Source organism: Megascapheus bottae, chromosome 24 (assembly GCF_031878675.1).
Source record: "Megascapheus bottae isolate mThoBot1 chromosome 24, mThoBot2.hap1, whole genome shotgun sequence".
NCBI classification, from domain to species: Eukaryota; Metazoa; Chordata; class Mammalia; order Rodentia; family Geomyidae; genus Megascapheus; species Megascapheus bottae.
The window spans coordinates 11570401-11582326 of NC_143532.1; the positions used below are offsets into that span (position 1 = coordinate 11570401).

The following is an 11926-nucleotide window of genomic DNA, read 5'->3' on the forward strand; positions in this document are numbered from 1 at the left end:
CAACAGGCCAAGAGGCAGACTGGCTTGGAAAGAGCATTGGAGCCAGGTCGGAAGCTGATACCCTGGTAGCAATTAGCCCTGAGGATTATTTCTCTAACAAATGCTGCTATACAGTCCCAAAGAATGTGGGCGGACCAGTCCCCAGGAGGCCTAGGGAGCCTTCACTTCTTCAGGCCTTTACTCTAATGTCATTCTTCTTAGGGATCTCTCCCTCCACTTCTCTCCACCTCAAAACGTTTCTAAGAAATCAACCCTTTTGTACAGTGATTGTCACTTAGAGGTCATGGTGAGGTTTAAAGGAGGTAGCATAAGGGAAGAACTCAATAAACAGGATCTGCTAGGCACAGGGGAGCACACCTGTAATCCCAGCTACTCAGGAGGGATAAGCAGGAGGATCTCCAGTTCAAGGCCTGCCCAGGCAAAGACAGTGGCTGGACCCTGTCTCAAAAAAAGATGAAAAACCAAAGAACTGGAAGACTTGGTTCAAGTGTTAGGTTACCTGTCTAGAAAATATGAGGCCTAGCTAAGGTGTGGTGGCTCATCCTACTCAGGAGGCTGAGATCTGAAGATCACTGTTCAAAGCCAGCCTAGACAGGAAAGTCTGAGATTTTTCTAGACCAGAAAAGAAAAAAAAAAAGAGGTCAGAATTGAAGTACATAGGACTGGGAGCATAGCCTAGTGGGAGAGTGTCCCTAGCATGCATGAAGCCCTGGGTTCTATTCCTCAGCACCACATACTCAGAAAAGGCCAGAAGTGGCACTGTGGCTCAAGTGGCAGTCTTGAGCAAAAAGTCTCTAAGGATAGTGCCCAGGCCCTGAGTTCAAGCTGCAGGACCAGCCAAAAACATATAAACAAAAGAATTGAAGTACATGTAATTCAAGTAGTAGAATACCTGCCTTGAGTGGAAAAAGCCAAGAAAAAATGCAAGGTCCTAGGTTTAAGGCACAAACCAAACAAATAACTTGAGACCTATGACCAAGAAAAAGTTAAATTAAAAAAAACCAAAACAGCAATAACTGCAACTCATTATCTTGTTATTGATAATCAGAATAGATATCTGGCACCTACAACTAAGCCCAGGGTTTTGTATTTGCTAAGCAAGTCTGCCTCCACTGAATTACATACTATACTCCAACTCAAGATGGTAGTGTGTATATGTGTGCTGATACTGGGGCTTGAACTCAAGGCCTAGATGCTGTCCCTTAGCTTTATTGTTCAAGGCTGATATTCTACCACTTGATCCACAACTCCATTTCCGCCTCTTTACTGGCAGTAAGAATCTCATGGACTTAAGCCAGGCAAGGTGGCTCATGCCTATAATCCTAGCTACCCAAGAGGCTGAGATCTGAGCATTACTGTTCAAAGCCAGCCTGGGGAACAAAAATCCATGAGACTCTAATCTCCAGTTAACCACCAGAAAACCAGAAGTGTCGTTGTGGCTCAAGGGGTAGGGCGGTAGCCTTGAGCTGAAGAGCTCAGGGACAATGGCCAGGCCCAGAGTTCAAGTTCCACAACCAACCCACCCCCCCCCCCAAAAAAAATCTCAGACTTCCCTATCCAGGCTGGCTTGGAACTGAGATTCCTAGATCTGTCTCCAGAGTAGCTAGGATTATAGGAGTCACTAGTGCCTGGCCCAAGTAAGTATACCTAGTTGTACTCACTAGACACTATATTGAAAATAAACTATATAACTTGTGGGCAGGGATGGGAGGAAAAATCTGAGAGACAGTGAAGGAAAAGATGACACTGTCCCCCAAAAAAATGTAGGGCCCTAGAGTGTTGCCTAGTGGTAGAGTGCTTGCCTAACATTCACAAGGCCCTGTGTTCACTTCCTTGGTACTACATACATACAAAAAAGGCAGGAGTAGCGCTGTGGCTCAAGTGGTAGAGCTCTACCCTTAAGAAAGCCCAAGGACAGTGCTCAGGCCCTGAGTTTAAGCCCCCATACTGAAGGGAAAAAAAAGAAAGGAAAAGAAAAACTATACCTAAAATATTGCATTATACTAAAAATGTAGCCATTGTTTACCTGATAAGTAAGGGTGGCCTGGATTTGTATTTGCTAAATCTGGCAACCATACCCATGAGGCAAGTGTCTTGTTGAAGGCCAGAAGCCATATCTTACCTAAACATCTAGAAGATACTGTCTGAGAGTACTCTTAACTGACACTTGTTGATCCTTCCTATGGGTTTGGGAACATAAGATTTTTATTTTTGCTGCTATCTGATTAAGTTAGCCTTAAACTTTTGTCTTCAGGTTTTCTATATCTATCACCATGCTTCTTCTAGACTCCTCTGAAAGGCAGAAACCTGCCAGATGGACCAGCAGAAGGATGCCAGGCTCTAAACAATTGATGGGAAAGGGACGCAGGAGATAGCAGGTGGGAGGTGCTGGCTTATCTGCAGTCTCCTACACCTTCTCATTCAAGGAAGGTGTTACCAGACAAAAGGAAAGCAAACAAGTGGCCTGGCCAGCTCAGGTGTCTGTAGAGATTTCGATCTGGTGCCTCCTTACACACAGAGGTGTGGGGCAGAAGGAGCTGTCTGACCTTCACATGCTGGACCACAAGCTGCTTTGTGACAAGACAATGAACTAAGGTTACTCCAGGAGTGTGCAGAGCTCACAGAAACTGGATGGGGGCACCTGTTGGAGCCAGGTGCTGTGAACTGGTAGCTCACACCTGTAATCCTAAACTGCTCAGGAAGCTGAGTTCTGAATATCAAGGTTCAAAGCCCAGACAGGAAAATCCATGAGAATTATCTCCAACTAACCACCAAAATGCCAGAAGTGGGTGTGTAGCTCAAGTGGTAGAATACCAGCCTTGAGCAAAAAAAAAAAAGCTCAGCAACAGCACCCAGGCCCAGAAGTAAAGGCTCAAGTAGCGAAGCACCTGCTTAGCAACAGTGAGGCCTGCTGAGCTCAAACCCCAGTACAAACAAACAGCGCACTTGTACTCACTAGACATGTTGAAAAATGAACTATACAACTTGTGGGTGGAGATAGGAAGGAAAAACTAGGAGCAAGGGAAGAAGTAAAGTTATCTAAAAAGAAATACTCATTACCTGAATTATGTAACTATAACCCCTCTTTATATCACTTTTATAAGAAAAAATAAATAAATAAGTAAATAAAACAAAAATGGGGCACCTGTGGTTCATGCCTGTAATCCTAGCTACTCAGGAGGCTGAGATGTGAGGAAGAAAGGCTATAAAGACTCTTATCTCCAATGAATCACCAGAAAACCGAAGGTGGTACTGCAGCTCAAAGTAAACGTGCTAGTTTTAAGTGAAAAAAAGCTCAAGGATAACACCCAGGCCCTGAGTTCAAGCCCTAGGACCAGTAAAAAGAAAAAAAAAAAGTCAGAGTACTAGGATGAGAAAGACTGTTGGGACAGGAGTGGAGTGAGGAGGATGAGAAAGTGGGCACAGCTACCATCTACCATCTTCAGAAACACACTGGATGTTCTGACTTGCATGCTTGAATGCCAAACCGCAGAAACAGGTGTTCCTCTTAGTCTTGAACTTGCTCAGGTAAAATAAATCTGAAAAGCTTTCTGCTTATTACAAGCTCTCTTAATTACAAAGTAAGGTAATTATTATCTAGGACGTGGCAAATTACCCCACAAGGCGATGTGTCCACTGCTATCTATAATCCTGTCTGTGGGGAACAGGTTCAAAGATTCAAGTGGACCCCATCACCACCTGAGCTCCTGGGGTACCGACACTTCTCCCTTCGAAGCCTTTCCTCCAAGAAGGGCTCTGAGGAGTAGTTGTGGGAGTCTGAGGAAGGAGTTTCAGGCTAAACTACACAATGACAACCTGCCTCAAAAGAAAGAAAAAAGAAGAGCCAGGTGCCAGTAGATCACACCTGTAACCCTAGACACTCTCAAGACGCTGAGATCTAAGGACTGGTTCGAAGCCAGTCTGAGCAGAAAAGTCCATGAGACTCTTTATTTCCCATGAAACACCAAAAAACTGGTAGAAGTGTGGATCAAACAGTGGAATGTCAGCCCTGAGGAAAAAAGCTTAAGGACAGCACCCTGGACCTGAGTTCAAGCACCAGTATGAGCCCCCCAAAAAGGCAAGTGAGGGAAGTAGAAGAAAACAGGCCAAAAATAGCTAACTAAATATGACTGAACTTTAACTTCACAATTAAAATTAGGGAGATTCAAAAGTCAGTTTGGGGGGCAGGAGTAGGAGATAAGGGAGAAGGAAGCCTGCCAGGCAACGTGGAGAGGCGGGTAAAAGGCTTTATGTTTGCTTTTCTTTGGTACTGGAATGGAACCCAGAGCACCCTGCACTGTAGGAAAGCACTCTACCACTGAGCCACACCCCAAGATGAACTTTGCTATTTCTATAAGGAAACCCTGGAGAGGGTACACAAGAGAAAAACAGTCAGGTAACTGAGAACTTACTTGTTACCTGTGCCCTGGGAAAGAGCTGGGGGAAGGATCAGGCCTGAAAGGAAAGCTTTCCCTCATCGCCTCATTTATATTTTTCTTCACTTTATACCTATGTACATCCTCCTGCCCCCATCTCCCAGGTGCTGGGATGGCAGGCAGCCATACCACACCCAACTTCTGAGAAGAAATAGTCTGTGCCCTTTTAACCAAATTACAGTCTCCCTGCTAAGTGACCAGTGGACTTGTGCTATTTACCCTGATCCTCTCTCCTGGTCTAGGAAGACTCAGCTCCAAGTTCCTTATTTGGTGACAAATTATTAGGAATCCATTTCCTTTTTCTAGCGCCCCTTTCTCTTTTGATATCCATACAGACGAGAGACTCTTATCTCCAATTGATCAGCAAAAAGCTAGAAGTAGAGGCAGTGCGTCAGCCTGGAATGAAAAAACTAAGTGAGCGCATGAGACCCTGAGTTCAAGCCCCACCACTGGCACAGGCAAGCTCATGAATGCATACACATATGCTACATGCACATACGTGACACTTAATGTGCAGAAATGATCTTATGAAGTGTCTCTGTTCATAGATTTTTCTGGAATCTTCCTGGGACAGAGGCTGGATCTAAGTCTGGGGTACACAGGCTGTTTCTCTGGGCATCCATTCAACTGTGTCCACAGAACACCAGGGGACATGGTCAGCCTTGTTCCTCCTGATCGAAGGTGCCCTAACTAGCCACCAGAGGCCCATACCTAGTTGGCACCAGGTATTTACTCACTGAACACCTGTGACCTAAGCCCTAGGGTTTTCCAGAGCAAAGAATGGGTGGCATGTGCTGGGGAAAGAGAAAGGAGAGCTGGAGGTCAGTCTGGCCTCCAGAATGATAGCGACCAAGTCTCAAACACAGGTATAGAGCTCGCATAAGGAAATGCATTGGCAGGACAGTAGGGACTAGACAAAGTAAAGCTTACTAAATTATAATACACACCTGCATAAATTATCCTGATGAAACCCTTGGTGGGGAGGGGGAAGAGAAGAATCAGTGAAACAAGGCCATGTGGGGTAGAGGTAAATGAGGGTAAATATGGCTGAACTACTTTATATGCATGTATGAAAAATAGAACAGTGAAACCTACTGAAATTGCTTTAAAGGGGAAGGGAGATATGAGTTTGTTTTTTGTTTTTGTGTTCTAGATCTTGGGGCTTGAACTAAGGGCCTGGGCGTTGTCCTGAGTTCTTCTGCTCAAAGCTAACATGCTACCACTTTTAGCCACAGCTCCACTTCTGGTTTTCTGAACCTTAATTGGAGATAAGAGTCTCCAGTGGGGCCTAGAGCATGGCCTAGTGGTAGAGTGCTTCGCCTAGCATGCACTAAGCCCTGGGTTCGATTCCTTGGGTATCCCGTACACAGAAAAAGCCAGAAGTGATTATGTGGCTCTAGTGTGCTAACACTGAACAAAAGATGTTCAGGGACAATGCCAAGGCCCTGAGTTCAAGCCCTAGTACTGGCAAAAATTAATTAATTAATTAATTAAAGTAAAAAAAATAAATTTAAAAGAATTTACAGGAAGGTGAGTGTGCATTTGTGAAACCTCTCAGGTGAATTGTTCCTAACCCAGATTGTGAGTCACAGCATTCTGGCAATGAAAAGCAGAACGGTGTCCTTGTATATGATGAAACACCTTTCAAAGCTAGACAGCGACTGACCAACTAGGCCATTCTGACTTCGGCACCTAATCCACAGCAAACCCACTGGAGCTGCCCTGTGCAAGTGGCTTGGTGGCCACAAGAAAAAGCCACAGACTCTCCCTTTCCAACAAAGGCACTGGGTGCAGGGCAGTGCTGGCAGCTGTTAGCACAGCAGTGTTTGCTTAACGCGGAGGCAAGAGGAAACTGGTTTGGCTGGTTTGTGGGGCAGGGGAAAGCAAATGAAGAACTTTCCAACCAACGGGAGAAAACAGAAGGCTCACATACTTACTAAGCCAGGACTCTACCCCTAGAGTCTCAAATACAGATAGTCTCCACCAATCCCTCAAGGATGGACATACTGAAAACCCATCCAACAGCTGACCAATTGTAACAAGCTTAAGCTGGGGATATAAAAGGTAAAAGGAAACATTTACAAAAAAAAAGAGAGGCAACTGGGAGGAGGGGACCATCAATTCCTTTATTTTCTGGCCGGTCATGGGGCTTGTACTCTTTTGCTCAAGGCTACCAGAGTACTAGCACTATTCTGAGCCACAGTACTGGTTATCTGGCAGTTAATTGGAGAAAAGAGTCTCACAAGTACTTCCCTGCCTAAGTTGGTTTTGAACTGCAATTCCTCAGAATTCTTGATTCCTCAGTAATCTTGAGTCATCAGTGCCCAGCCATCAATTCCTTTTTAACTGAACAAAGATCAAACACACACACACACACACACACACACACACACACACACACACACACACTTCCAAATTTCCAAATGGCATTCTCAGTTGAAGCCTCCCTTCTCTGGCCTCCATAAGCTAAAGTTTGCCCAAGGGCACCCTTAGAGCTTTCCAGAGCCCCTTCAAGCATGTAAGAGCCTTCCAACAGACCAAACTCTTCCTGCTCTTTTCCAATTAACCTACAGGACTGCTCTCAGACCACAGAGCATAGTTTAAAGCCAAAGCAGGAAATATTCATTCATATGTCTACTCATTTGTTCAAAACAAGATGAGTGCCTACTATAGCTCTCTGAAAATGATAGCCGTCATTTAAAGATTTCTCTTTTTTTTTTTTTGCCAGTCCTGGGCTTGAGCTCAGGGCCTGAGCATGTCCTTGGACTTTCTCAAGGCTAGAGCTCTACCACTTGAGCCTCAGCACCACTTCTGGCTTTTTTTCCCTATGTATTTGGTATGGAAGAATCAAACCTGGGTCTTCCTGCATGCTAGGCAAGCACTCTACCACATAATCTTCCTACCTCAACCTCCTGAGTGCTGGGATTACAGGAGTGAGCCTTACTTAGTGATTTTTTTTTTTAATGCTTTCTTTCTTTACAATCATTCTAAGCTGCATTTATGTCTGGCCATACCTTCTTTATTCATTCTTAACCCCAGAGTCTACCTAAGCTACTGTTGACATAAAATAGGCATTCACATTTGTCACCTTAAGTGAATGTGTACCCCCCAGATTCCCACATTTTAGCTAAATTGAGACAACACAAATAGGACACTGGTGGTTCACACCTGTAATCCTATTCAGGAGGTTGAGATCTATGGATCAAAATTTGAATGAATCCAACTCCAGACAGGAAAATCCAAGAGACTCTTATCTCCAATTATCTACTCAGAAAAAGCAGGAAGTGGCTCTGTAACTCTTGTGGCAAAGTGCTAGCCTTGAACGAAAAAGCTCAGGGACAGTGATCAAGTCCTGAGTTCAAGCCCCAGGACCCTCACAAAGGAAAAAAAAGACAATACTACACAGCTATGTACAGCATTACATCCCCATTTTACAGATGAGGAAACTGAGCCAAATCCCATGAGTAGTAGTTAAAACTCAAACGTGACGGTCATATGTATATGCTCACTGAACTATCCTAACCTGAGACTTCATTCTCCTCCTTGAAAGGGGAAGGGGGTGAGGTGGGGAGCAGAGTAGAAACTTGTCTGGACAGTGACAGGTGCCTCTCCAGAGATTTTAGGGTTTTGGCAGCTTCTGGAAGATGCGGGAGCTGATTGCTTAGCTTCTGGTTTATCTGAGGCTGCGCTTGGAAGGGTGTGTGTAACAGACACCACCAAGGTGAGTCTTTCAGAAGAAAAGGCTCCACCAATGAAAGGCCGGGATAGCACACAGGGATTTTCATAACCACCTGGCTGTGAGCAGCAGCCACATTTCCTTAAATGGCCTTGCAGAGCCTGGGACTGTGTGTGTCCAGCACTGCAGGGTGAGGGGTGAAGTGTCGCCCAGGGTCTCCTTTCCCGGGAATCTTTCTATCAGCCCGGTCACAGACTCGAGTGACCAGGGAGATCTAAAGGTCTGAGGGTAGAGAGTAGGGATGGATGGCATAGGTGATCCCAGGGCAGGTTTCCCTGGGATAAAATCCAGTTGATTCAAGGGGCATGTGTGCCATTCACACCAGCTTTCAGCACAGCCTTTAAGAGGGGAGAGAGTGGGGGATCTTTAATCCACACCTGTGAGCCAGGTCAATCCATCAAGCAGTCAAAGATTGAGCCCCAAATCCGGGCCCTGTGTGTCTGAGGCAGATTTAGAACAAGCAAAGGAAATCCTCAGTTACTAGGCTACGTTTGACCTCTGAGATCCCAAATTATCTATTACCCTGGGTTCTCCAGTCCATCTGTGTGAAGAAAAAGAAAAATGACCAACATCTCTAAAGAATCACTTTACAGTGAAGTTGCTGTTCTGTTTTGTTGTGACTAAGTCTCCCTAAATAGTCTAGGCTGACCTGGAACTCAGGATTGGGAGACCTCAGTCTCCCAAAGTGCTAGGATTATAGGCATGAGCCACACTCAGCTTGCACATTTACTTGTTTATTTATTTATTGTCAGTTGTGGGACTTGAACTATGGGCCTGAGCTCTGTCCCTGAGCTCTTCTCTACCCCTTGAGCCTCAGCACCATTTCCAGTTTTCTGGTGGTTAATTGGAGATAAGAGTCTCACCAACTTTCCTGCCCAGGCTGGCTTTGAACTGCAATCCTCAGATCTCAGCCTCCTGAGTAGCTAGGATTACAAGCATGAGCCACCAGCACTCACACCCTCTTAAATCTCACTTGCCTGTGTCCCATAGCACACTCTCCTAAGGGGGACCGGGGAAAACCTGCATTAGGAGGGCAGGGCTGGAATGTCCCTGGGCTAGCCAGAGTACAGAGAAACTGGCTGAGTAATCACTGACCCATTCCAGTGTTGGGCAGACAGATAACGAAGCCTTTCAGATCCCACAGGGTACAGCCCTGTCTCAGTTAACCAGTCAAGCTTCAACACATGTAAATCACAATGCCCAGTAACGGAACAACTTCCAAAGATCAAAATAAAATTTTATACAACACCAAGATGGCCAGAGTTCTCATACAGCCAAAGGCTAAATCAGAAAGGTGTATGGGGGGGAAATAGAATAAATTATTTTTTTAAAAAAGTGGGGGAGCCCTTTGTACTACTTTGAGCTGAACACTGGTTAGGAGAGAAGTGAATAAAGCTCCAAAACAAAACAAAACAAAAACAATATAAAAAAAAAAGTACTTTATTGTTCTGATACTTGCCCCAGCATCAGAAATCAAGGTTTTGATACAGAGTAAGCACCTGGGAATGAATGAATCCACACTAGATACCAGTCCCTTCCTTTGCTCCCAGAAACTTGCCAACAGTGAAGGAGAACAAAGAAAACTCGAGATTATCACTGTGATAAGGCCTGAAATACATTGGAGGTTTGTATGCATTTTCAACCTCTGAGTCAGAGCTATTCTGCTTTTAAAAAAAAAAAAATCTGTCATTATTCTTTGGTGAAACAGTACCTGTATCAAAATGTTTCCATCTCTATGAATGAATAAAAGCCACAGTCCTGTTCACCAAGACCAGGTTCCTCAGCTAACCCCCCACCCCAGACAGTACACAATGGGGCCCCAGCAGCCCGATCCATCCAGCTCCCTGACCCTGGACAAGTGGACTCGGGCTCAGAGCTTCTCCCAGCAGAGGTGAAAACAGGAGGCCCCCCGTCCCGTGGTCCCACCCAACAGGTTTTGCAATCTAAGCTGCCAGGATCATATGAGGAGTAGAGTGACCTCTCGGTGTTCTCACCCACCTTTGCCCTTTACAGCACAGCTATCCAGACAGAGCCATCTTGCTCAACCACACAGCGTACAGCCCTCTAAAGTTTAGACACCCCACCTCCTCCTCCAAAAAAAAAAGCCTGTGGCAATTCCAAGGAGATGTCGTCGGATACAGGGGGAGGCATTGGAGCTCACTCCAACCCAAAGGTCTGGGTGCGCAATTCCCAGGCCCCTTCCCTTACCCCACATCACCACCGCGCCCAGGGACACCGGGGCCCCGCCCTCACCTCTGCCCAGGACGTGGCCTCTCTCCAGGTGCCAGCGGGGAACCAGGAACGTGTAGCTCTCGGCACCGAAGCGAGGGGAGCACGGCTCCTGGCCGAAACACGACGAGATCTGGGGGAGGGGGGTAAACGTATAGAACCAGGTGACTTGGGGAAAGGGGGGAGGGTCCCCCCTACCCACACCGAAACCTACAGGGCCGCGCCTCCCTCGCCCCGGGCGTCGGGATTGTGGGAATTCGCCCCCCCCATCCCGGGGCAGACAGCGACGTCATCCTTCCACCCCGAAACCTGCCCCCGCCTCCCCCAAGAACTCCCCCGGGGGGGGGGCCGCGGCCTGGCCGCCCACGACCCAGCCCACTTTTCCTCCCGATTTCCCATTTTCTTGGCGATCTCACTTTCCTCACAACGAGAACGCTTTCGATCTGACTTCCTCATCCCCGTCCCTAACGCCTCCCGGCCCTCGTTCTCTCCCAGGGCGCCCTTATTCCCGTGTACACAGCAGGTGTCTTTATTTCTACGAGCGCCCCTTCCTCACGGGGCAGGTGCCTTAATTTCCCGAATGCTCCTTCCTCCCACGGCAGGTGCCTGGACTTTCCCAGCCTCTAGGATCGTCCCCACAACTCCTAGCTTCCCCCCCCCCGCTTTCCTTGAATCGAGGCTCCCCGTTTTCACGTGCCTAGCCCCTTCCTGCTCCACGCCCCCTCGTCCGCCCCAAGCCCATTCTGCGGCACCTCGGGTCCCCCTCTTTCCGTCCCCAGCCTGCACCGCGTCGCGCCCCTCCCCATCCCCAGGCGCCGGCGGGAGAGAGGGGGGCGGGAAAGCCGCGCTCGCCCGGACCCCGGCCCACTCCGGCCTCCTCCCCGCAGCCCCGCGCGCCTGGCGCGCGCCCCGCGCAGCTTCCACACCTCTGGGGTCAAACTTTCTTGGAAGAAGGGAAACGGGGATGGTCGAAAAGAGAAAGGGAAATGGGGCGGAGGCACCGATCGTAGGGTCGGAAAGTTTTCCCCCTAGGCTGGGCACCCGACGTACCTGCAGCAGCAGAAAGAGGAGCGCAAAGAGGTGGCGGCACGGAGCGCCCATTGCGGGTGGGCTGTAGGGCTGGTGCCGAGCGCCGGCGGAGGTGAGGTCCGGACCGGCTGGAGCCTGCCGGGGCTTCCGTAGGCTTCGCAGGTGCCCAGCGGCTCCGGACGCCTGTGAGCTTCTAGGCTGGGCAGCTGCGCCCAGGTGTGCCTCGAAAGCCACGCCCCCGGAGCCGTTGATTGGCTGAGGATGCACCTGCGGGCCACAGCCAATGATTGGCGCAATCCACGGGATAGGGGCGGGGCCCTCGGACAGGATCCGCCCACGCAGCCTGGGCCGGGAGGCCTAGTGACCTCCGCAGTGGGTAGAATGGTGGGCTGTAGGCCTGCAACCCGCACGGTTACAGCTCCTCCACGTTCGAATCCCGACCGTGCGAACGGATCGCGCAAACCTAAGTTCAAAATAACCTTTTTTCTTTTTTTTT

At 48.0% G+C, this 11926-nt stretch overlaps 1 protein-coding gene across 1 annotated transcript in view; it reads right to left on the reverse strand.

The window, feature by feature from the left end:
- Cdh1 (cadherin 1) overlaps positions 1-11594 on the reverse strand; it is a 58656-nt gene extending 47062 nt beyond the window's left edge. The window contains exons 1-2 of the mRNA XM_090357380.1: positions 11452-11594; positions 10426-10534 (exon numbers count right to left, since the gene is read on the reverse strand). Of these exons, the coding sequence (XP_090213506.1) occupies positions 10426-10534; positions 11452-11502 (160 nt within the window). The 5' untranslated portion in view covers positions 11503-11594. The remainder of the gene's footprint in view (positions 1-10425; positions 10535-11451) is intronic.
- Between the last annotated feature and the right edge of the window lie 332 nt (positions 11595-11926).